Here is a 25,110-nt window from a genome sequence, read left to right as displayed (position 1 = left end):
ATCCCACGTTTAACAACATCCGGTTATATGGGGAATGTACACCAGAGTTTTCTTGGAGAATACCGGAAGTTTTAATACACTGATGGATGTTGCTACGTATGAACTTCCGGTCATGTGTGTTTGAATGGAACGCAAGCCGGAAGTAACAAACAACTTCCGGTTTGGCGCATTTGATCGGAATACACGCTGGAAATCATTTAGAGTATGTGGATCTAGCCTCTTGTTTTATTGTTAGCAGCTGAGTTTAATTGACCGTAGTAGTTAGGGTATATAAGATAGAGATGTTTTGTTTTACACACATGCTTCTGAAGGATGACACTTAGGTGTATGAAACGCGTTAAGCTGTGTGTGGACTCTGACTGGTATCGCTGTATGGGATTCTAGGGATCACTACTTGGTGTAGGACGCTTGTCATCCAGAAGACTGCATTTGGTTTTGGTCCAGATTCCATCTGGACCCAGGGTAGGCGTATCCCTGACCCTCACTATAGCGACTGGAGAAAGAGTATTATATGACTGTTTATATGTTATTTTTCTGAGTGCACTGATTTATATTAAAATATTTACCCTTGTTAAAAGGTCTCTGCACTAGCACTTTATGTATCGGCCCATGTTTATTCCATATGTTATGGAAAGTGGGAGATACTATTTATGTCTTCTAGATTGATTATCCTACTATTGGAGTAAAACCCATTATGTCTGGATACTGTGGAACCATCACCGTTTGGATTACAAGTTTTGTCTGTCAATAAACCGAATAGGATCTTCATCTTTAACAGGGTGATTACTTTCAATTTTAAAACATTCATTTGAACAGGTTTATGATGAACAGCGCTTTTGGTAGCATTTGAAAAATCCTTTTGATCATGTCTACATTATGACAGTCAACATTTTGGTGTCTAAGTTTTGACTGTTTAAGACAGGCCTGGCCAACCTGTGGCTCTGCACCTGCTGTGAAACTACAAGTCCCAACATACATTTCCACCAAACCAGCTGTAAAGCATGCTGGAACTTGTAGTTTACAAGCATCTGGAGAGCCACAGGTTGGTTAGGCTTGGTCTAAAATTTGACTACATCCACTTGTCCTACAATCATCAGCATACTGTAGGTTATTATATTATGATAATCGCTGATGTCATCTTTACATTACATAATATTCAGTCTGGCAGAAATCAGGATATTTTCAATTGATCATATTCATTGTACACAGAGAGATGGAGATGGATAGAGGAGGCTGTGGCAATTAGATAATTTTTTGATCAACAGAATTGTGATTATGCTGTAGTGTCTCTAAATAAATGTTTGCTATTTACATATTTACTTGCTTGGTATTCCCTCAGTGAAGATCATTTTCTCAACAGTTTTACTTATGTTGGTATGACATTTTATATTATTATTATAATTTTTATGTTTTTTTTTTTATCTATTTGGTATATTTATACTTTAGAGTAAATGTAAGTCAGACAATTATGTGCTAAATCTCCCATGTCAGTTGTAAGTTCATAGATGATTTAAAAGTGCCAACTGGAAGGACAGTGCTCCCTTTATCTTACTTCCTCTGATGAAATCATGACGACAGTGAAGAAACGCATCAGTCTTAAAGAATTTGCTCTGATCTTATACCTGGACCTAGTACTATATTTTCAAAGCTTTATGTTAGCAAGTGGCAGACGAGGATTGTAAGCTATTACTGCCATAGCTATTATATTTCATCTGCTTAGTTTCCAAACCTGTGATTAATATTTAGTGGCCCATGAACCTTTCAGGAGCACAGTATGAACACCTGCCATGGCTACTTAATAGTGATCTCCCCGGATCCTCTTACAGTTTCTACATCAACTATAATATCGATTATCCTGTAAATTGCCAATGAAATTTACAGCATATGAACAGATTGGACACTAAATTCATCTTCAAGGTACAGTAAATGTTTTCTGGTCGACCTGCTGCTCAATAACCTTTTGGAGACCGATTGTTGAGGATTACAAGCATTTAATTCTTGGAGAGTTCTCCAAATATTGGGACTTAATCCAGGCTCTTGCTATTATACTTCTAAGTTTTTTTTTTTTTTTTTCATATGGAGTGGCAAACTGACTTTTTAATTCTGTGATTGTGTTTTAAAAATGCATATGATTTAATTCTTGTTGCATATTTGTTACATTTACTTAACAGGGAAATATTGTATACATTTTATATAAATGGTTCTTCCTTTGAGCACATTTGAGCTGGAACACTTGAGATCAGTTAAGACCAGGTTCATGTCCTGTCTGCTTAAAAACTCAAATAAAGCTGCATACAAACGTAAAGATTTTCTGTCCAACCATCCAACTAGTTGATTGCTTGGAATGAATCTGGTAACAAATGGGAGTAAATGATGATCAGCAATTTGCTTCTAAAATGTCAGAAAACAGATGAAAATGGTCGTTCAGATAAGTTTGTTAAATGTTTGATCTAAATAATTTGTTCAAACAAAAGTTTTTGTCCATTTTCCAGCGATTTGGAGCAAATTGCTGAATGTCATTTGCTTTCATACCTTACCAGATTTTCATTCCAACCAATCAACTAGTTGGATGGTTGGACAGAAAATCTTTACATGTGTATGCAGCTTTATACCCTATTAGTGAATAGAGTTGAAGTTCTGGGCGCATCTGAGTACCATCTGAAAAAAGAACTTGGGTGAAACACTTTGTAATGTCTGGGATAGTTTAAAACAGAATTCTTATAATTTCATTGAAAAGTACTTATTTTAGCAGTTATTCATAAAATATTGCTTACTAAAACCCTGTTTGACTACATTAACTAAAAAATTAGAATGTAACTTGCTTTAACTTATGGAGCATACACGGTCAGATTTATCAGATTATCCTGATCTGTCAGATGAACACATTTATAGATTTGATATTTTCACCTCTTGGAGCTGCTACATGTTTGTCTGTGTGTGGTTTGAATGTTGTCCTACAGTAATTGTAATAGTAACATTTTATATAGTACAGACAGCCCCTGTCCAAGTTCTTTTCTGTCCACTATGTTTTGTGGATTTAGGTGCACTAGCTTTTGTGAGCACCACCTCCACACTGCATGGGCTTGTCACTTGTGTGTATTATTTGTACTGTATATAATTGCATCCATCCTGTGCAGAAATTGTCCATTTTTTTCTTTGCATCATTAGCATTAATGGGGTGGAGACTGCTATAGTTGAAGACCTATTAATTCTTCATTATTACTTTATGTTTATTATTCATAACAAGAGCCAAGGAGGAGGCATCCTCTATCAAATTTAGGCTGGGGGTTCATGGTACCATAGCACTGTCTATATCTTTACAATGAATGACAGGGTGAATGCTGAGGTGCCTAGCTAAGATGGTTTAGTATTCCCAATGCTTAAGTTATGATCATTTTTGTATTTGTACAGACACTTAACCAATAAGAACAACAAAAGGAGTAAGATAATTAGCTTATAGATAGCGCCAAGGCCAATTCATTTAAATTGTTTCCATGTCTTGCCAGATGGCTGCTAAATTTGGCCTAAGCCAAGCAGCTACTAACTTAATGGTCTAGCATAACAATGTCACAGTATTACTTTATATAACAGGATTAAACTTTTCATATTATTTGTCTGTTTCATATTAATGTAGTCCTGCTTACTAAAGAGGAAAGAGTAGCTTTAGTAACTGAGTTCAGCAGCAAAGGCAATTTTGATGTTTAGCTACTAGTCATGAATAGAGCAGCATCATTTACAACACTGCTCATGGTCAGGCCTGTCAAATCATCCAAAGAATATTATTAGAGATTAATCATGCTCTTTATATTGGTCAAGCCACTTAGTTTTTTCATTTTTTTACAGTAATCAAACATGACATAGCCAGCAATAATTCATGCTATCTGTTCATTTCACAAGCAATTGCATATGAAATTAATAAAAACACAATTTATATTTGAAGATCAACAAAAATATACCAAAACAAATAGGAAAATTATAGTCAATAGCTGACATATGCATAAAATACATCCATCTCCCAGATTTGCAGCAAGATAAAGATAAACACATTAACTTTGAGAGAGCAAATAAAGAACACGTAAGAATAATTGTATGCCAGTCTGCACGTATCCATGGAAGAAAGCTTTGTCTTTTCATACTACAAAAATGAAATCACAGACGCTCAGTGTGTGCGCTTCATGGTGGTTAGAAGATACAGCAACTGATTAAGAACAGTTCAAAAGATAGAAATAGTCCAGAACTAAATATTTACTGCACTTAACATAAACTAGATTCCAGAAGTCAAAAATTATCATCTTTATGTTATAAAAAATAAAGTAATATCTTAAAATGCCATATCTATTAAGAAAGATAAAAACCAATAAAAACTTAAGACCAAAAGATGAAATTTTGTCAAAATAATAATATATTGATCTCAATTGAAATGCAACTATATTGCAACTTTCTATCAAAGTCTGCTGAACTCACTTTGTTGCCGCAAAGCCATTTTATGTCCCTTTGCTGATTCAATGCTGTTCATATTGGATGTGAGTTTTCAGCATGTCAGTAGTTTTGTCCTGCTTCCAAACTAGCAGCCTAGATTTCCTGAGCACATAAATTAAGCCTTGCTCTATCCTCTATTTGTTCCTATAGATACTAGCTCTACATGGAGTCACAAAGGCTTTGTGCAGATTGGAGTCGTTCCATATTTTAATACATGTGGACAAAGTGTAAAGCAGGAAACTCTGCTGGCATGTTTTCACCCAGTTGCTTCCTATGCTGCTTTAATTCTGGTTGTTTCTGCGGCAGTTGCACTGGTAATGCATTGTGCAATGATAAGCAGATATGGTGATGTCCTAAAGCTGCTTGTGCATAACAAGCAAACCTATGCATTTCATCCACTTAAATATTGACTACTTCAGATACATTGCTTTCAACTGATGAATATGCAAATTAATTATTCACTCTCCAGAAAACATGGTTCTAATAATATAATATGATCTTGGAGTAGCAAACGTTTATATACACTCTACCGTTCAAAAGTTTGGTGTCACTTAGAAATTTGCTTATGTTTGAAAGTAAAGCACTGTTTTTTTCAATGAAGATAACATTAAATTAATCAGAAACACACTTTATACATTGTTAATGTGGTAAATGACTATACTACCTGCTAACGTCTGTTTTTTAAAGGAATATCTACATCACTCCAGTGTTCTAATGGTACAGTGTGTTTGCTAAGCAAAACCCTTGTGCAATTATGTTAGCACAGGTGTAAAATGGGTTTGCTCGTTAGAGAAGCTATAAAACTGGCCTTACTTTGAGCTAGTTGAGTGTCTGGAGCATCACATTTGTGGGTTCGATTACACTCTCCAAATGACCAGAAAAGAGAACTTTCACATGAAACTCGACAGTCTATTCTTGTTCTTAGAAATGAAGGCTATTCCATGCGAGAGATTGCCAAGAAACTGAACATTTCCTACAACGGTGTGTACTACTCCCTTCAGAGAACAGCACAAACAGGCTCTAACCAGAGTAGAAAGAGAAGTGTCAGGCCCCAATGCACAACTGTGCAAGAAGACAAGTACATTAGTGTCTCTAGTTGGAGAAATAGACGCCTCACAAGTCCTCAACTGCAGCTTCGTTAAACGGTACACGCAAAACGCCAGTGTCAACATCTACAGTGAAGAGTCGACTCCGGGATGCTGGCCTTCTAGGCAGAGTGGCAAAGAAAAAGCCATATCTGAGACTGACCAATAAAAGGAAAAGATTAATATGTGCAAAAGAACACAGACATTGGACAAAGGAAGATTGGAAAAAAGTGTTATGGATAGACAAATTGAAGTTTGAGGTGTTTGGATCACAAAGAACAACATTTGTGAGATGCAAAACAAGTGAAAAGATGCTGGAAGAGTGCCTGATGCCATCTGTCAAGCATGGTGGAGGTAATGTGATGGTCTGGGGATGCTTTGGTGCTGGTAAAGTGGGAGATTTGTACAAGGTAAAAGGGATTTTGAATAAGGAAGGCTATCACTCCATTTTGCAACGCCATGCCATACCCTGTGGACAGAGCTTGATTGAAGCAAATTTCCTCTTCCTCCTCCAACAGGACAATGACCCAAAGCACACCTCCAAATTCTGCAAGAACTATTTAGGGAAGTAGCAGGCAGCTGGTATTCTGTCTGTAATGGAATGGCCAGCAGAGTCACCAGATCTCAACCCCATTGAGCTGTTGTGGGAGCAGCTTGACCGTATGGTACGCAAGAAGTGCTCATCAAGCCAATCCAACTTGTGGGAGGTGCTTCAGGAAGTGTGAGGTGAAATTTCCTCAGATTACCTCAACAAATTAACAGCTAGAATGCCAAAAGTCTGCAATGCTGTAATCGCTGCAAAAGGAGCATTCTTTGACGAAAGCAAAGTTTGAAGGACAAAATTATTATTTCAAATAAAAATCATTATTTCTAACCTTGTCATCTATGTTTTGACTAAATGTTCTATTCATTTTGCAACTCATTTGATAAATAAAAGTCACTTTTCATGTAAAACACGAAAATTGACTGGGTGACCCCAAACTTTTGAACAGTAGTGTACATGCCAGTATATATATATATACATATATACATACACACACACATACATACATACACAAAGCATATTGGTAAGGAAAAATAACAAGAGTTGCATATGTTAAATAAACAAAGGGTGAGAATAATGCTGTTACTTTAAGTGCATGTAATTAAAAGTTAATATGGAGATTCTTGAGCGAAGGTTAATGTGTTATTACAGAGGTGAAGGAGAGGAATAAGTTCTTACAGAGGTGAGTGAGGGTAATGTGTTTCTACAGGTGTGAGGGAGGGATTGTATTTCTATACAGATGAGGTAGGGGAATGTTAAATTATTACAACACGGGTGGGGGAGGGAAAGGTAACAGAGGTGAGCAAGAATAAGGTGTTACTATTGAGGTGAGGGAGTGGAATGTGTAAGTACACAATAGAGGGACAGTAATGTCTTACTATAGCAGTGATGCTTTAATATAGAGATGAAGGATCCATGTGTTATTGGAGTGGTGAGATGGAAATGGAAACCTTAAATATCTAAGGTCTACCCAGGTGAAACCGGGTTATATCAGCTAGTGTAATCATAAGTACTGACAGTGTTAAGCTGCATGCACAAGGTACGATTTCAATGAATGATATCGTTCATCGATAAATCGTTCATTTTTATGGCGCCAACGACCAACGATGCGCATTCCCGCATGGACGATAACGATATTGTTTGTCTGCCATGCAGGCCAACCTGGACGATATTGTTCATTTTCCATTTTGCGATCGTTGGTCGTTCCTCGTTGGCGATATCTTTTGTGTGTGGATGAACTAGATCATTCATCCAACTCCAGGGAGATGGTTCAGCGATCTCGATTGCTGAACAGATCGTCCCGTGTGTACACACCATTAGGCACATCTAACACTGTTTTGGCTAAAGAAGTGGGTAAATAATATGCAAAAGCAGCACTTGAAGTTTTCACTGAGGGCAGACGTTTAGCATTTGGTGGAGCAGAAAATTAGAAAGGAGAGTTCAATAATAAAATAAAAACTTCTATTATATTCAGTACTTTCCTGTGTAGTAAGTGACAGAAGTATAAAGACTAATTTCTACCCCAACCTAAAATTCTACTGTTCTACTATAGCATATCCCAGTACTTAACAAGCAAATTTTATAGTAAAACCACCATCTTCCTCCTTGACTTCTCAAGATACAGATAGTAGTGCAGGCAGCTTGAAGAGCACCTTGCATTATGTTTGTTGGACATTGGATATCATGTGGTAGTAAGGGACGCACTGTGTATACTATTAGTCTACAATATTGTAAATTAGCTGATATTGTTAGTTGAAATTGAAACAGTTAGGTGATGGAGTTGAAGAATTGTTTCAGTTATGAGTAGTACTATAATACAAATTAAGGAAAACAATTGAGGTTAGCCTTTAGAAGTTTTTAGGTTTAAAAATTATAGATCAAATATGTTAGGGAGATCAGAAAGCTTTTATCCGTTCGCTTTAACCTTAAAAATGTGTATGAGTCCAATTCCATGTCTACAGCTATGGGGGCTCATACAAAAACACAAAATAACTATACGTGGTGACTAATTGTGACTTTTGAAAAACAAAACAAAAAACTAAGTATAATTTGTGTGGGAACTTCATAGCAATCTGTAATATTGATGTTGGAATGCACAAAAGTGCAAAGAATGATAAATAGAGTAGCACAGGAGTGAGAAAAACCTCAGTAGCGAAAGAGTTAAAGTGTGCAAAGTTGCAATGCTAACTGGAGTGTAGAAGAATATCAGACCACTGCTCAAGACAGTGTTTTATTGGCAATAGAAAATTCAACAAATTTCAACTTATATAAATTAAAATGTCAGCAATTTGAAAGGATACGAACCAATCTGCAATCTGTAAAAAGGCTAATCAAATTAAACTATTAGATGCACATTAAATTATAATAGTAACCCTTTGGGAACACACATATTCCTGAAATAAAGACTTAATGAGGTTTAACAGTAAGGTTATTATTGACATTAATTTGCATAGCAGTGCAGTTTAAGATCATCTACATTTCCACCACCTCATCCAATATTTTGTAAATACTTTAGTTTCTTACAAAAATCACTTCGGAATACTTTAATATTGCATATGAGCCCATCATTAAATATTTACATGATTAGTCTAACATAAATGAAAAATACATTTGCAATTTTTTTTAGATTTCAATACAATGTAAACACTCCTTTGTACAGAATATGAGAATAGTTCCCATTTAATGCCTAAGCATACGGAAGCTCATCATCACTCAGATCAGAATCATCATCCTCCACTTCTCCTTCAATAACAGATTTCTTTCCTTTGCAACAAGACACAATCAGTCCAATAATGAAAACCTGCAATTGCAATTAAGGGAGCATGATGTGAGGAAAATAGAAGCAGATTAATGTTGGACTATTTCTTTAGTCATGAAAGCATGCTTTCAGAAAACATGCATAGTTTTATAATGTAGTTTAGTATTCTACTTCTAAAGAAAACAAAAAAATATACTTTTAAAAGCTTTACGAATATTGATTTTCTGTTCTGCCTCTAACCAGTGTGATCTAACAAGCATGTTTTTCCATCCAATAAAAACATGGCATTCTGCAGTTTGAATACTGATAAATAAAATTACTTTACTGGCTGCTAAAAAACCAAAAAAAAATGTTGGATATAACATCTTTGAAAGCAAAGTTAGTGGACACCATTTTCTTTATTTGATGAATATTTACAGCACATAATTATATATACATAGATATGGGGGTGTACAAATGTGTCCTCATACACCTAGGGGTAAATTTACTAAGGTGAGAGTTTTAGAAGTGGAGATGATGCCCATGGCAACCAATCAGATTCTACTTAACATTTAACTAGCGCCTTCTAGAAGAGAATAGCTGGAATCTGATTGGTTGCTATGGGCAACATCTCCACTTCTAAAAACGCTCACTTTAGTAAATTTACCCCCTAGCCTCAATACACCATGCGGCGCTAGTGAGCTACACTGGGCGGTGTAGCGTCTTTTTCGCTCAAATGTGCGTCCATGTGACAATACCGCTTTGCGAGACTGCATTGATTTATTTGGTGTGACACACTTGCATATCTGTGCGCAACTGAGTCAGAAATCTGTACAATGGAACCCGCCATGCAAAAAGCCACGGCAACGTAGCACCTCATATACAGATTCAGTCTCCGTTGCATACAGATATAGAAATGTTGCATATCAAATTAATTAGTGAAGTCTCCTGAAGCGCTCTTGTTGCATCGCTTTGCTAAGACACACAGGCAAGCAAAAAAAGATGCTCAGTACAAGCCGGGTTGCACGGGACCTGGCGCGCCAGAAAGGGCTGTTTGGCATGATCTCAGCAATAAGTGCATGAGGACACATCTGTACATAGATTTCTCAAACAGATATCGGATACTTACGCCAATGAATGCCCAGTTTCCAAAGTAATAGACAGTACTGAAGAACCAAAACTTATGCAAAAAAAGGTATGTTCGTGTCACTGTACATTCATCTGCAAGTAGAATAAGAGAAAAAAAAGGAGTTATTAGTGTGCAAAGTCCTCGGTTAAGTCTAATTTTAATGCATCTACTCTAGATTTAACAAGAAAAGAAAGCTATACATTTTATCCTCTACACTAAAACTTAAAAATAGGAACCTGGAAATATTTTAGAAATTTAAGAAGGCAAGAGAGTCAATACAGTGTTTCCATAGTTTACTTGTGTCAAACATGGATCTGGGGCTCACCTAAAAGTGGAGTCAACCAAATCATGTTTAAAAAACAAAAAAGTTGGGGCACCATACCAGAATCCCCAAATATCTCATACATCATTGCTGCAGTCGCGCCAAACAGCCCCTCTCGACGTGTCAGGTCCTGTGCTAGTTTGACGAAAAAGCATCTTAGTCACAAAGTGATGCAACTATAACGTAACTGGAGACTGTGCTGAGTAATATGATATGCGACAATTGTATATGTGTGCGACTGAGTCTCTGAATTTATATATACGAAGTGCTATAATGCATCAGTCAAAGCTTTTTTCCATGCCAAGTTCGGTTATGCTTTGTATACAGGCTCAGGTGCACACAGATGTACAAGTGTCGCATATCAAATCAATCAATACAGTCTCCTGGTGTGTGCAAATATATCACATTTTCGCCAAAAAAAAAGACACCAAAAAGATGCCCAGTGCTAGCAGAGTCGCACAGGACCTTGTGGCTCACTCGCACCAGGCATCTTGTGCCACATGTCGTATTGAGTCTAGATGTACGAGGATACATCTGTATGTCTATTACACATCTTGGCCACAACACCCCATTGCATCAGCTATAACAACCAATGTCATATACCAATATGTGAATCCTACTACATGGATGTAATTCTTCCCTAAGTTCTAGAATGGACTTCTATAGCAAACAGTTTGCTCCAAGGAACTTAGGGGTCTATTTAGGAAGCCTTGGATGGAGATAAAGTCAATGGAGATAAAGTACCAGCCAATCAGCTCCTGCCATGTCACATGCTGTGTTTGAAAAATAACAGTAGCTGGTTGGCTGGTACTTTATCTCGGTCCCCTTTATCTCCATTGAAGGTTTAGTAAATAGGCCCAGGATTCCCTTATGAGTGGACACTATCTACAATTATATACATTTAATGATTTCTCAGTGGAATTTCAGTAATACAACACATTTCTATCCTTGAGTATAACAGACCCCCCTGCAGCATTTGTCCATGCCAAGAAATTAGAGAGATAATCGATAGGAATATTATAAATACTGGTTGAATGAGCCACAAATATAACAATAAAACAACACCTAAGGTGTTACCTGTAAGCGCTCATTCATCAAAGTGTATGTTTTGAAATAGTATGTGTCTGTTTTGATTGATCTAATTAGTTTTGAAGATGTTAAATTGATTGTCTAAATATGTGTATAGTAGTTGAACAATACTCTTTAGAAATAAAGATATGTCTCAGATCTTGTATCTCTACTCTCTTGCTAGGTGCTGAAATAAACGTGCTGAGTATTGTGAGAATTCAAAGGTTGAATTTATATACTTCTCTATAAAATGTTGCTACTAACAATTCATCAAATACAAAGTGGTAACATTTTATAGAGAAGTATATAAATTCAACCTTTGAATTCTCACAATACTCAGCACGTTTATTTCAGCACCTAGCAAGTGAGTAGAGATACAAGATCTGAGACACATCTTTATTTCTAAAGAGTATTGTTCAACTACTATACACATATTTAGACAATCAATTTAACATCTTCAAAACTAATTAGATCAATCAAAACAGACACATTATTTCAAAACATACACTTTAATGATTGAGCGCTTACAGGTAACACCTTAGGTGTTGTTTTATAGTATGTTCTTTAAGGATAGTGGTATCCTTTCGAATAAGTTGCTCTCATTTAAATCACGGGTTGTTTTGATATTAGAGCGCATTGGCCTATCTTATTTTTATTATTAACAAATATAATGATGCTGAAAGGAGTGCTGAAGTCGCACCAAACAGTCCCTCTCGGTGTGCCTGGTCCCATGAGATTCGGCTAGCGCCGAACTTCTTTTATTGCCAAAAATGTGTCTAAGTCACAATGCAATGCTACTAGGACATTAATTTGATATGCGACATGCAACATTTGTATATCTGTGTGAGACTGAGTCTCTCAATCAGCATGCAAAGTGCTACAATGCAATGGTCGCAGCATTTGCCCACTCCAACTTCTGTGTACAAGTGTCACGTACCAAATGAATCGGCACAGTCTCCTGGTGCTGTCACATTGCAGTGAGACTTAGACGCATTTACAGCAAAAAAATAAAAATAGATGCCAGACGTTAGAGTAGCACGAAATCTGGTGGCTCATTCACAGCAGGCATATCACGCTGCATGGGTTATTGAGGCTAGATGAGCAAGGACACCTCTGTACAGAGTTCCTGGCAAACTGTGGTGGGGGAAATGTGGTGACTATCCAGGGCCCACAGCACCATTCACTGTTATGAGCCATACTGTAGGTGGCAGAATGTATGTCAGATCTAAGGCTTTTATTTAATTTGCAAAGAAATATCCCCTCATGCTGTGTATGCATCACTAGTCATCTCTGAAGCATTATGATCAGCCATGTCAAAACTCCCTAGAATGCTTTATTGTGTACTTTACCAGGGAGAATGGGGGGGGGGGGGTTGGGATTACTAGAAAGTAGCTTCACCAATGTACATCTCCTTTTGCTCATTTTCTGTTAAAAGATGCAAATATATCATTAACAACAATTACACTTGGTTGATTAAACCAGTCATGTGGGAATGTGTATTACAAAATCACATAGCATGAGCAATTACTGCTTATTTTCCTTTTGGCCTTCAAAACTTGTGTATATGATATCCCATGTCTATAATAGCTGAACTAGGTTCCTTCACTATGTACAGTAACTTTAACTAATAGATGCCTTGATTTTTCAACAAGTGATATTCTTGTTACTTATCTTAAATGGTGATCCAACCAATCAACTCCTGTCATTTTTCAAACACATGACAGTTAGAAGCTGATTGGTTGGAGCGCCATTTAAGATTAGTAGCGAGTGATAACAGAATATCACTAATAAGTTAACAAAAAGATATCATGGTTTCCACATAAAGTAATATTAGAAGCCATAACTCATGTTTGGATCTGCAAGAATATATACAACATATTATCTTAAACAGCAACATACATAGCTATGCATTTTCACAGTGCAGGAACATAATCCAATATGAAACATGCCCAGTTAAATACTGTACAATACACATACTGTACAAAAACTACTCAAAGGTAATTTAAAAGTACAGAAAAAAGCATTAATTTTAACTTGTGAACACACATGTATTTAATATTTAAGTAAAATAACCAATATTTAGATAATTACTAAATTAATATCTCCATGTATCTGTCATATAAAGTATCGGTTGACAAGTGTATGCCTTACCCCTCTCCTAAGGCAAGAATAAATATTCAGAGTTTTATGCATCTAGAGCAAATGTCAGGTAAAAAGTAGGACAATAAATGAAATGTCTCTATGGTATATGCCCACTAAAACACGACAAAATAAATGCTATGCTTCTAAAAAAATAATACAAATTGAATCTTTTTGGCATTAGGTGTTGTAGTAGCAAAAGTTGTTTATTATAAACACACACAAACCGTATTATGCCTCTTAAAGTGTAGACTAGCAGAAGTGCGTTTTACATTCAATAATTGTGGCTTACCAAGAGTTAAGCCCATGTTTGTTTGCAAAGTATAAATGAAAACACATCCAATGGGGATAGCAGTCTTGTCACCATCTGCAACCATGCAGCTGCTCACCTGAATTACTGACAGATCAGGAAGATACAGATGGCACCATGATTCAACATATTACTGCAACATTTAAAAATTTTTACTTAAAAAATAAATAAAAAAACCCACAAAACTTGCCACACAGAAAAAAATGTTACCATTACATGAGATATTTTATTATTTAAGCTATTTGCAGTGAAATTGTTATATTTATGTTTAGAAGAATACAATATAAATACCAGGTAAACTTGGTACATTAACTTTTTTTAAGTCAGAAAAAAATAAATAAAAAAAATAATTATATATAATAAATATATATATGTACTACCGCCGGCCATATGGAATCCCGAAGCTGATCCCGACAGCGAATTTTGGTAGGTAATACTAACCCCCCCCTTCCCCTCCCTTAGGGGTGCCTAACCCTAACCCCCCCTCCCTAGTGCCTAACCCTAACTGCCCTCTAAGTGCCTACTAAACCCAACCCCCCCCATCCCCGCAGCCTAAACCTAAGTCTCCCCGGGGGTGCCAAACCCTCCTTTCCCTAGCTTAACCATCCCAGGGGGGGTGCCTAACCCTAAGTCCCCCCGGGTGCTCTGAAACAGACTGAGGTGCACACAGATTTACAAGTGTTGAATATCAAATTAATCAGTACAGTCTGCTGGTGCATCCTAGTCGCAATCAAATTGCGACTTAGGGCCATATTCAATTAGAAGCGAAAAGTGTCGGCGAAAAAGTAAAAAGTGCAGAATTGAGGTTTTGGATTGCAAACATTGAAAAACCACCCAGCATCCTTGAGACAGCCTCCCAAAGGTAAACTGTCAAAAAAAAGTTAAAAAAACTTCAGAATGCCCCAAAAAAGTACTCTCATTTTGGGGGTGAAAAAGACCAAAGTTGGGGGACACACTTAAAAACTAGCAAAATAGACTCCAGGGAGGTCCCCAAGTATGCGCCAGATGTTTTTAAGTTTGCAGGTGCTTGCCGCAGGTGGATTTTGCACGATTTTTAAAACTTCACTTTTGCAACTTTTAAATATGCTACCCCCCATTTTCAGGTACCCCAAATTTGGTGGGAATAGTTATTTTCTCCTAAAAAACCTTCTAAAATCTATTCTTCACCACTTATGCAAATACGCTAAACAGTACCTATTGAGACCATTCAAATACACCAAATACCTCCAGCAGGGCAATTCGGGGGTATCCATAGTGACCCCTCATGTCAGTGCATCTTTTGGGGGTGTCAGGCTGATTTCCCCATTTTTGAGAGAGCTTTCCGCCTGTTCAAGTTTCACCGGGTGCCGTTTTCGCGTCCTTTGAAATTGAATAGGGCGAAAGCGGCCGCACGCACGGGAAGTGTTTTTGCCAAAAACACGCTATGTAGGCAGAAAGTCCGGCGGGCAAAAAGTCCGGGAATTTTCGCTTCTGTTTGAATACGGGCCTAAGATGCATTTTGGGCAAAGAGACACCCGGCTCTAGCAGAGTAGCATAGGACCTGGCTGCTCACTCACCAGGCATATATCGCTGTATGGCGTATTGAGGCTGGATGTATGAGGACACATCTGTATTTCAACATTCTGTGGGTAGATACTTATTGTGGGACTAAAGCTCAAGGAAACAATACAGAGGATGATTTAGTAGTTACTCATTGCCTGCTGCTATAATCTGTATATTACCAACAAAAAAAAACAACTTTAAATCAAGATCTTTAACCACTTAACTGGCTAAATAAAAACCACTCAGAAATGTAAAAAAAAAAATGATTAAATTAGCTAAAGAAAATCTATTTTACACAATTTTATTTAGGAAAAAAAAAAAAAAAAAAACACAAGAGACCATAAAATAGCCATTTTTATGGTAGTGTATATTGTGGATAAAGTAAACTATTTAACCATTCCCAATTGGCAGGCCTGTATCTATATGCTTGATCGATATGAGTTCACCATAACCAAATAGATTCAGGGAACCAACTATACTAATATCGATTTTACAAAAATCTTTAAAAATAAAAAAATCACAACACACAAGAGTGGAAGGGAGTAGTGGAGATGCTATGTTTATACACTGAGGGGGGCTGAATACTTTACCCCTGCAGCCTCGGGTATGCACGGTGACTGGTGGCAGCCAGCACTGCATTTAATTACTCCCAGCCCCTCTGAACCCATGGTTCCTCCTCCCATGTGTGCCGATCAGCAAGCCCGGGGGCCGCCATACCACTACACCAGCAGTAGGGGTGCAACCATGACAAGGAAAGCCCAGCATGGTGTGGTTGAATCTGAGGAGGCCTCAAGAGAAGGGGGCTTGGGATGGATAAACCAATTGCTTACTCTTCCAGAACGATTGGCGGAAGGGCTCTCAAATTTTTGGGTAGTCATATGGTCTACCAGACGTGTAGATCACCCACCATTTCCAAGTGATAAAAAAGGGTCCTAGTGAAGAGAAGTGTCCAACCTTGCCCACAGTGTTCAACTATATCTACCCTCCAGATACCATCCCAAAAGGGAAAAATATATACAGATTTGACCTCATACACCTAGCCTCAATACACAATAAAAAAGCAAGACACTGGGCGCGAGAGATCTGCCAGGTCCCCTGGGACTCGGCTGGCATCGATCGTCTGTTTTGCCTGAAAATGCTTAGTCACATTTGGATGCAACAAACAGACTGCACTGATTAATTTGAAATGCGACACTGGTATATTTGTGCGAGACTGAATTTGTATACACAAAGCACAACTGGACTTGGTGTTATTGCATCGTAGCCTTTGTGTACAGATTAAGACACTGTCGCACACAGATATACAAGTGTTGCAAGTAACTTATAAGAACAGAATTACACAAGTCATTGGTATTAGCATGTATTGCAGAGTGTTGCTTACTTATACTGCTTTTATACCTAAATTCCGGGTCTGACTCAGAGGTTGGAACAGGGTTCCAAACAGCATCAAACCCAGAATTTAGTACGCACTGCTCACACCGGAGCTGGGTCACAGCGTGGAAGTGGACGCTTGGAGATGACGTCATCTCCAAGCGCCACTGAAGCCTGGCAATCTGCCGGCATGCGGCGCGCTCCAGGTCATCGTGACCCGGATCGCGCAGTTTACACTGCATGGTTTCACGGGTCATTCAAGCTACCTGGGTTGGATTGCCGGGTCACTCGACCCGGGAATCCAACCCTGTCAAGGAGCTACCCGGTTTCATCCTGGTTTTAGCTCTGGTGTAAATGGGGTATTATAGACTTAACGGCTCTTACATGGGAGTTTTAGAATGTGTTTTCAAGCTTTCAGTTTATTTCCAGCAGCTGCATGAATATGAAAATATATATATATATATATATATATATATATATATATATATATATATATATATAAATAAACACATACACACCAACTTTGTTTATTCATTAGAACGCTATATGCTTCACACTAGCTATTTAGTTAACATTAGCTATTATGTTGGGGTCATAACATTAAGTGACTGCTAATTATGGAACCCATTACACGTTCTCAGATTGATTGAAAGGGGTTTCTATTTCAACGTGCTGTGGTAATTGGGAAAGTCCCCACAATATAAACTTTGTTTTATTTTGCTTTAAGTGTTTCTATAAGTGACCAATTTTCTGTTCTCTGTTTTACTACGTAAAGGGTTTATATTAATGCTGGCTACATTTGTTGCCTACACTTTATTAGAATCAGTGCCAAATTTATACTCTGTCATTAGGATACCAATTGTGCTGTGCTTATTTTAACAGCTTATTTTTGTTGTTTATTTTTTTCCATCTCTGCAAAAAAACTCCCAAAAAGCTTAAAAACATGTTGTTTTGTGTGTTTACTGTGTAGATGTTTTCATTGCTGTTGTCTCTTCTTTTTTTTGTCAATGTTCTAATGCTTAGATTACCCGCAGGTGTTCGAACTACATGTGGGTTTGATGCACTGGTTACTAGTTGTTTCTATATCTGCTTAAAGGTTTTTAAGCTGCCAACACACTGCGCAATTTTGATCATGCAGTATGATCAAATTGACCAGTAATGGTGCCTTGCAAGCTCTCAGCACATTCACTGAAATGTGATGATGTTCCAATACAGAAGTGCAGGAGCTCATACCTATATTGCAATCCAGTTAATCTATGCTGCTCCTGAACAATGAAATCAATATTACAAACAAACGTTACAGAGAACAAAAACAGACTAGATACGCACACAGCAGAGGTAACGGAGAGCTGCTTCCAGTTCTCTGATATTTAGTGTATTCTTTTTGCACGTTATTGCCAGCTATCTCTGCCACAGATACTGCAAATTAATTTAAAACAGGACTTTAACACAGTAATTTGGTTTGCAAAACACTGTACAGGTGTGTCCTCATACACCTCGCTTCAATATGCCATGTGACGCGAGTGAGCTATGCCAAGCAGTGTAGCATCTTTTTAGCCAGAAAATGCAACTTAGAGGGGTATTCAATATGAAACGTTAACTTCAATGTCGAAGTTAACGTTTCATATCGGAGTTTTTACCTGCGTTAAAGTATCGGGCGCGCTCCCGCTTATACCCGTATTCAATATAAAATTAACAAAAACGGGAAACTCCGAAGTTGGATTTGCGTAAAGTTACGAATTTTTCCTTAAAAAAATTATAAGACCCCCCTAAAGTTGTAAAAACATGGGGGAACACTATGGGTACCCCCGTTTTAGCCTTTAATTGAAAGTCGGGGATTTAAATAGCCGCAGCAGGTGTTTTTTTTCCGACATTGAAGAAGTGATGCAGAAGAGCACTTAGGTTATTTTTTTCATTTTTTTAAGTGGTCCCATCAAATTTGGGGTACATGAAAATGGGTACTAGAATATTTTTATGTCCCTAAAGTAAGTTTTTTAAAATTCTGCATTTGTGCACCTGCCGCTATAATTCTATTCTAGAAAACATCTGCCGCATACTTGCAGAATAGCCCTGAACCTATTTCCCGATTGTTAAACAATTTTTCCCCATTTTTTTTTTTCCACCCCAATTTTTTAATTAATTTTTTGGGGTGTCCCTATTTTTTTTTTAAAACTTTTTTTGACACAGTTCTTTTTTAAATGTCAGTCAGGGGTGCAGGCTATTTTTTTTAAACCTACACCCCTAAACCCCAATTCTGCACTTTTTTTCGACACCTATTCAATGGTGAAAACTTATCCCCGTTTTTTTATTAAAGACTTTTCAAAACTGCGATAAGTCTTTGAAATTGAATACGGTGTAAAACTAAAACCTGCGATAATGATGTCATACCTCCGATATTAACGCAAAAACTATGTTATCGCACCCATATTGAATACCCTTGTTAGTCGCAATCAGTTGTGAAACGCTTCACAAGATGATTAATTGGATACGTGACACACGTATCTCTGTGTGCGAATTAGTATGAATCTGTATACGAAGCACAACAGAATTTGGCATAGAAAAAAGCTGTGGGCTCTGCATTGTAGCACTTCATATACAGATTCACACTTGGTCGCATACAGAAATAAAAGTTTTGCATATACAATTAATAGGTGCAGTTTCCTGAAGCGGATTGTTACTTCGCACTGCAACCAAGATCCTTTTTTTGGTGAAATAGACGCTGAGTGCAAGCAGAGTCACACAGGACCTAGTGCGCCGAGAAGGGCTGTTTGGCGTGACTGCAGCTATAGCGTATGAGGACACATCTGTGCGGAAAAATTGCGCTTTAGAAACCCACACTTACAATGTGTTTCCTTAAAAAAAAAAAAATCAATTGCCCAAATGTAATATGCTCCAAGTTGCTGGTCCCAGCACAATTCAGGCAAGACCAGCACTAGATTTAAAGCAGCAATTTAGTTTTAAGGCAAAACCAAGCTATCTCGCTGGAAACATGCCACATGCTGGGACAAGCAAATTGGAGACAACAACATTTGAGCCATTGTGTATTTTATGGGTGACTCATTACAGGTGGGTCCTCATACATCTAGCCTCCTTGCGTATTAAACAGCTCTTCTAGTCGTGCCATGCGGTGGTGTGACTCGGTAGTGTAGAGCGTCTTTTCGTGCGACTTTTTACATTGAAATGCGTCTTATTCGCACAACGATGCGAATAGGTAGCACAAGCAGCGGCTGTAACACTGCAAAGTAGCATTCCGCATGTAGATACACCCGCAGTTGCACACAGAAGCTGCTTGTGCTACCTATTCGCATCAGTGTGTGAATAAGACGCATTTGAAGGTAAAACGTCTCACAAAAAGATGCTCTGCACTACCGAGTCACACAGAGCTCCCGCATTGTGTAGCACGACTTGTAGCGCACGGAGGATAGCTGTATATGGACACATCTGTCCATCTAGCCTCAATACACCACACAGTACACCTTGTCTGGCATCAGCCAGGTCCCATGCTACTCTGCTAGCATCGCATAGGCAAACGCAGGGGGATTTCCGGTTGCCTGTAAACCCCCCTCCCAGCCCATACCATGACCCCAATAGAAACAGTAGTATAATAGAATATTACTAATGCTGCATGTTGTTCTCAGTATCACAAATTAAATAATTAGCATCACCTGTGGATCTTTTAACATCATTGTCATCCAGTAATAAACACACCTATGCACCAACTAGGAGATCTGGAAAACATACACTGTTAGGGGTGCACTGCTATAGACCATCAATATGGTTAATTTTTAAAACCATATAATACACTATCCAGTGCATGATGAGACCAATATGTACATATATGCCCAGGGCAGTGCTAGGTTCTTCTGCTGCTCCCCCAGACTTCCTCCAATGCTATGGAATTGTGCCCACATCTGAAATAAAAACATTCAGCTCAGGCAGGATGGCCCTACTGCCGCATCTAATGGTTTACTGTGATCGCTGGTCCTGTATATGCTGGAATTATGACACACAATACACTTTGTATGATGCATATTACAGCTGGACAAGTGCTAATTATGCCCTCTGGCCACACTCACTCTAAAATCAAGCATTTGGAAACCCCTCTCTAGAAATCCTGCGTTTGCCACTGCGTCGGGTGTCATTGCCGAAAAGGCGTCAAAGCAGACTGTGCTGATTAATTTGATATGTGACACTTGTGTATCTATATGCTCCCGAGTCTGTATATACAGCACAACGGAACTTGGAATGAAAAAAGCTGCGGCCACTACATTGTAGCACTTTGTATACCGATTCAGAGACTCATTCGCAGACAGATATACAAGTGCAAAGTGACAGACGCATTTTCAGCGAAAAAAGAAGCCTGGTGCTAGCAGGGTCTCATGGGACCTGGCGCGCCAAGATGTTTTTTTTAGCATTACTGCAGCAAAGATGTGTAAGGACACATCTGTATGTTACATTTCAATCACCATTATATCACATATTACCAAGACATCAACAATTGAATCCGTAATCAAAAGATTATAACACATACAAAGTCATAACAATAAAGGAAAACATTTAGAGAAGTGATGTACAGTTACATTTTATGAATATATTTTACTACTTGAATCATCCTTCTAATTGAAGCTAAATTGGTTAACCTACCAAAAAAAGTGACCCGATGGCTGCTTCCTTAGATGCAGCAGCGAATCACAGAAGCCGGCAGGAGGAGTCTATTTACACAAAAAGCCTTTAGCAGCACTAACATAATTTTGCATCGATGCTGTGTGATAGTGTACAACTCTGAAGCAGGCCCAATTTTAGCTTGTGAGTTATTCACAGAAGCTTTACAGCATATGACCCATTATTGGGAGACAGAGGATTCTCTTCCCCTTACTTATACCATCACCTTCCCACTGCCAACAACAGCACCAAACCTTTGGCCACCCTGCTGCTCATTTGGGTATTACTGCTGCTGCAACATTGTTTATAAACCTTGCCCGTGTTCAGCAATGTTTTATATAATACATATATATGCAAACTACCGTTCAAAAGTTTGGGGTTACCTAGACAATTTTGTTTTACATGAAAACTGACTTGTATATCAAATGAGTTGCAAAATGAATAGAACATATAATCAAGACATTGGCAAGGTTAGAAATAATGATTTTTATTTGAAATAATCATTTTGTCCTTCAAAAGGAGAATTCATCAAAGAATGCTCATTTTGCAGCAATTACAGCATTGCAGACCTTTAGCTTCCTAGCTGTTAATTTGTTGAAGTAATCTGAAGAAATTTCACCCCACACTTCCTGAAGCACCTCCCACAAGTTGGATTGGCTTGACGGGCACTTCTTGCGTACCATACAGTCAAGCTGCTCCCACAACAGCTCAATGGGGTTGAGATCTGGTGACTGCACTGGCCACTCCATTACAGACGGAATACCAGCTGCCTGCTTCTTCCCTAAATAGTTCTTGCATAATTTGGAGGTGTGCTTTGGGTCATTGTCCTGTTGGAGGAGGAAATTGGCTCCAATCAAGTGCTGTCCACAGGGTATGGCATGGCGTTGCAAAATGGAGTGATAGACTTCTTATTTAAAATCCCTTTTACCATGTACAAATCTCCCACTTTACCAGCACCAAAGCAGACCATCACATTACCTCCACCATGCTTGACAGATGGCATCAGGCACTCTTCCAGCATCTTTTTACTTGTTCTGCGTCTCTCAAATGTTCTTCTGTGTGATCCAAACACCTCAAACTTCGATTCGTCTGTCCATAACACTTTTTTCCAATCTTCCTCTGTCCAATGTCTGTGTTCTTTTGCCCATATTAATCTTTTCCTTTTATTGGCCAGTCTCAGATATGGCTTTTCCTTTGCCACTCTGCCTTAAAAAGTGGGAGGCACAAATAGAAATCGTTGTAATACCTACACCGTTCACCTGATTTGGATGTAATTACCCTCAAATTAAATCTGAAAGTCTGCAGTTAAAGCACATCTTGTTTGTTTCATTTCAAAGCCATTGTGGGGGTGAATAGAGGCCCAAATATGAAAATTCTGTCAATGTCCCAACATTTATGCACGTGTGTGTGTGTATATATATTGTATAATAGATAATAATTGCTATACAACAAACTAAGTATACAGACACTATTAGGGTTGTTTCCCTTTATGAGACTATATAACACTACGAGGCCGATTCTGAGTTGAGTGTTTCTTCTACATGCTGTTATGAATTCCAGTGACTACTCCTAGTATGCCATCTAGAACTCAGGCTACGAGGTCTGCCGCCACTAACAACCGCTCGTTGATCCCTTAGAGATAGTAGCTCGCCGGTACTTAGGCGGCCGCCTGGACTTGCTGCTCAAAGTAGTAGCAGCTTACAGGAGTGTCAGTTGGAATCCTGTGATAAGGGAAAGAGTTGGAACAGGAAGAGGCAATGGAGTAATTTAGAGAGGTGTGGCTTGTGTGCCGATGGTGCGGCAAATGTGTCGATGGTAGAAAACGGATGAGTACTGCGGCTTTGAGAGCCAATGATGCGGCTAATGTGCCGATGATATGGCTTGCGTGCCGATGGTAGACAGTTGGTAGTAGATGCTGCGGCTTTGAGAGCAGATAGCAGCACGGTTGTATTGATGCAGCTAGGAAGCTGTAGGAGAAGTTGGAGAGCCGGTGACAGCACGGAAGCTGCTAGTGCAGCTAAGGTGCCAATGGTGCGGCAAAATCCGATGGTAGAGAGTTGGTAGTAGGTGCTGCGGCTCTGAGAGCCGTTGGCAGCAAGGTGGTATATGGGCGGCTATGAAGCCATAGAAGCTGAAGAGCCGGAGACAGCACTGAAGCCACTGCGGGAAAACCATAATCTTCACCACGATGAGAAACAGAACGCTGACCATGCAGCAGAGCCAAGGAAACCCACAGGAATGCTATAGTCGGCGAGGCGGCAAAAGTCCAGTGTGTACAAAGGAGGACCCACCAATCATGTTACACTGTGGATGACACTTCACTTCCTGAGGCGTGCCGATTGCCTAGCAACAGTGGAAACTGGAGTAACCCCATCTTGGCTTGGCTGCTCGAGGGAGACAAGTCGTGACCACGACTTGTAACAAGCGTCTGAATAGCCTCCTCCTACTCACCACACAGGAGCGGCCAGAACATTTCCAAGAACTATCTGGATGCATCTAAAATCGCTACTGCGTCTCTGTATGAACATAATTGGGACAAATGCACATGAACAAAAACACACCACTCCACTGCATCCAACATCGACATAGGGCCTGTTTCTGAGTCGCACGCTAAGTGCACCATTTTGTCATTTTTGAACTAGAAATTATGTGGTGTTTGGTGCTGGGTCAAACATATGTCAGGGGAAAGTAACCACATATATTCATTTTCATTTGGAGTCTTGAGAACTCTGCCTGGACAATATATAGTTGGGCTACAAATGCACCATTATCAAGCATGTGTAGATCTCTATATTTCTTGTACATTTCATATATATGGCCCAATAAATACTTAAAGGACAAGACTGTAAATAGGAAGAAGATGGTAGTTCTCCATGTCTTCCCTGCTGCTGAGCCTTGGTGAAGTACGAATATTTGGACCAATTACTGCATGTGAGTATATTGGAAGAGTGCATATTATTATATATATTTGGTATGAGCACAGGTACTTTTTTGTTACATTGGTGATGATTAATGGTGGATCTTGGGAATTGTAAGAGACTGCACACCCAATTTCTAAACATAATAAGAGGTGCTACATTATTGGTGCCTGGGACAGTTTTGGATTGCAGTGTGAATTTTTTTCACGTGTTCTCAAACTGACATCACAAGTGTGCAGAACTGTGGTTATGGAAACTATATTTGGCACCAAGTTCTTTTAACAGTACACTAGGTTTTATTTATTTATTTTTTGTCCATATTGTGGAGTATTTGAGCCAATATAAGAAGGAGCATCTAAACAGAATCTTGTATCTATACAGATAAGCAATTATTTATTTATACACTAGTACAGGGATTTGATTTGAAAAGGAAACAAGCTGGACCAATGGTTACAAGTATGTCTATGAAAGAAATGCACAACCTAAAAATGATGTTAAACTACAAAATAGTTTTGCTATTTAATGTTTCAACAGTTTACTGCATGAAGCGTACATAAAAGCTTCACAATTAAAAGATATTGCATCACAACCTTGGCAGCGTGGTAGGCAATATTTAACATTTCTTTTTAAATTACGCAGCTTGAATAGATTACTAAATGATGAAGGGTCTACTGTGTTCCTACCACTGTGCCCTTGCTGATATTTCTTGGCACGCTATTATTTTCCCATATAAAAAGGGCATTCTTGGCTAATAAAGCATTTCCTTTGACCTTGTCTTGCAGGGCTTCCAGGACACTACAGAAG

The 25,110-nt window shown here is 38.5% G+C and overlaps 1 protein-coding gene across 1 annotated transcript in view; it reads right to left on the bottom strand.

The window, feature by feature from the left end:
- Positions 1 to 8,308: 8,308 nt before the first annotated feature.
- LOC148477514 (lysosomal cobalamin transport escort protein LMBD1-like) overlaps positions 8,309 to 25,110 on the bottom strand; it is a gene marked incomplete at its 5' end in the record, with an annotated part of 165,751 nt that continues 148,949 nt past the window's right edge. The window contains 2 exons of the mRNA XM_088456635.1: positions 8,309 to 8,908; positions 9,975 to 10,066. Of these exons, the coding sequence (XP_088312761.1) occupies positions 8,795 to 8,908; positions 9,975 to 10,066 (206 nt within the window). The remainder of the gene's footprint in view (positions 8,909 to 9,974; positions 10,067 to 25,110) is intronic.

This window comes from Taudactylus pleione, unplaced genomic scaffold (assembly GCF_031769625.1).
Source record: "Taudactylus pleione unplaced genomic scaffold, aTauple2 ptg000710l, whole genome shotgun sequence".
In the NCBI taxonomy this organism is placed as follows: domain Eukaryota; kingdom Metazoa; phylum Chordata; class Amphibia; order Anura; family Myobatrachidae; genus Taudactylus; species Taudactylus pleione.
The sequence above is the reverse complement of the archived record's forward strand: the minus strand, read 5'-3'. Positions and strand labels throughout refer to the sequence as shown.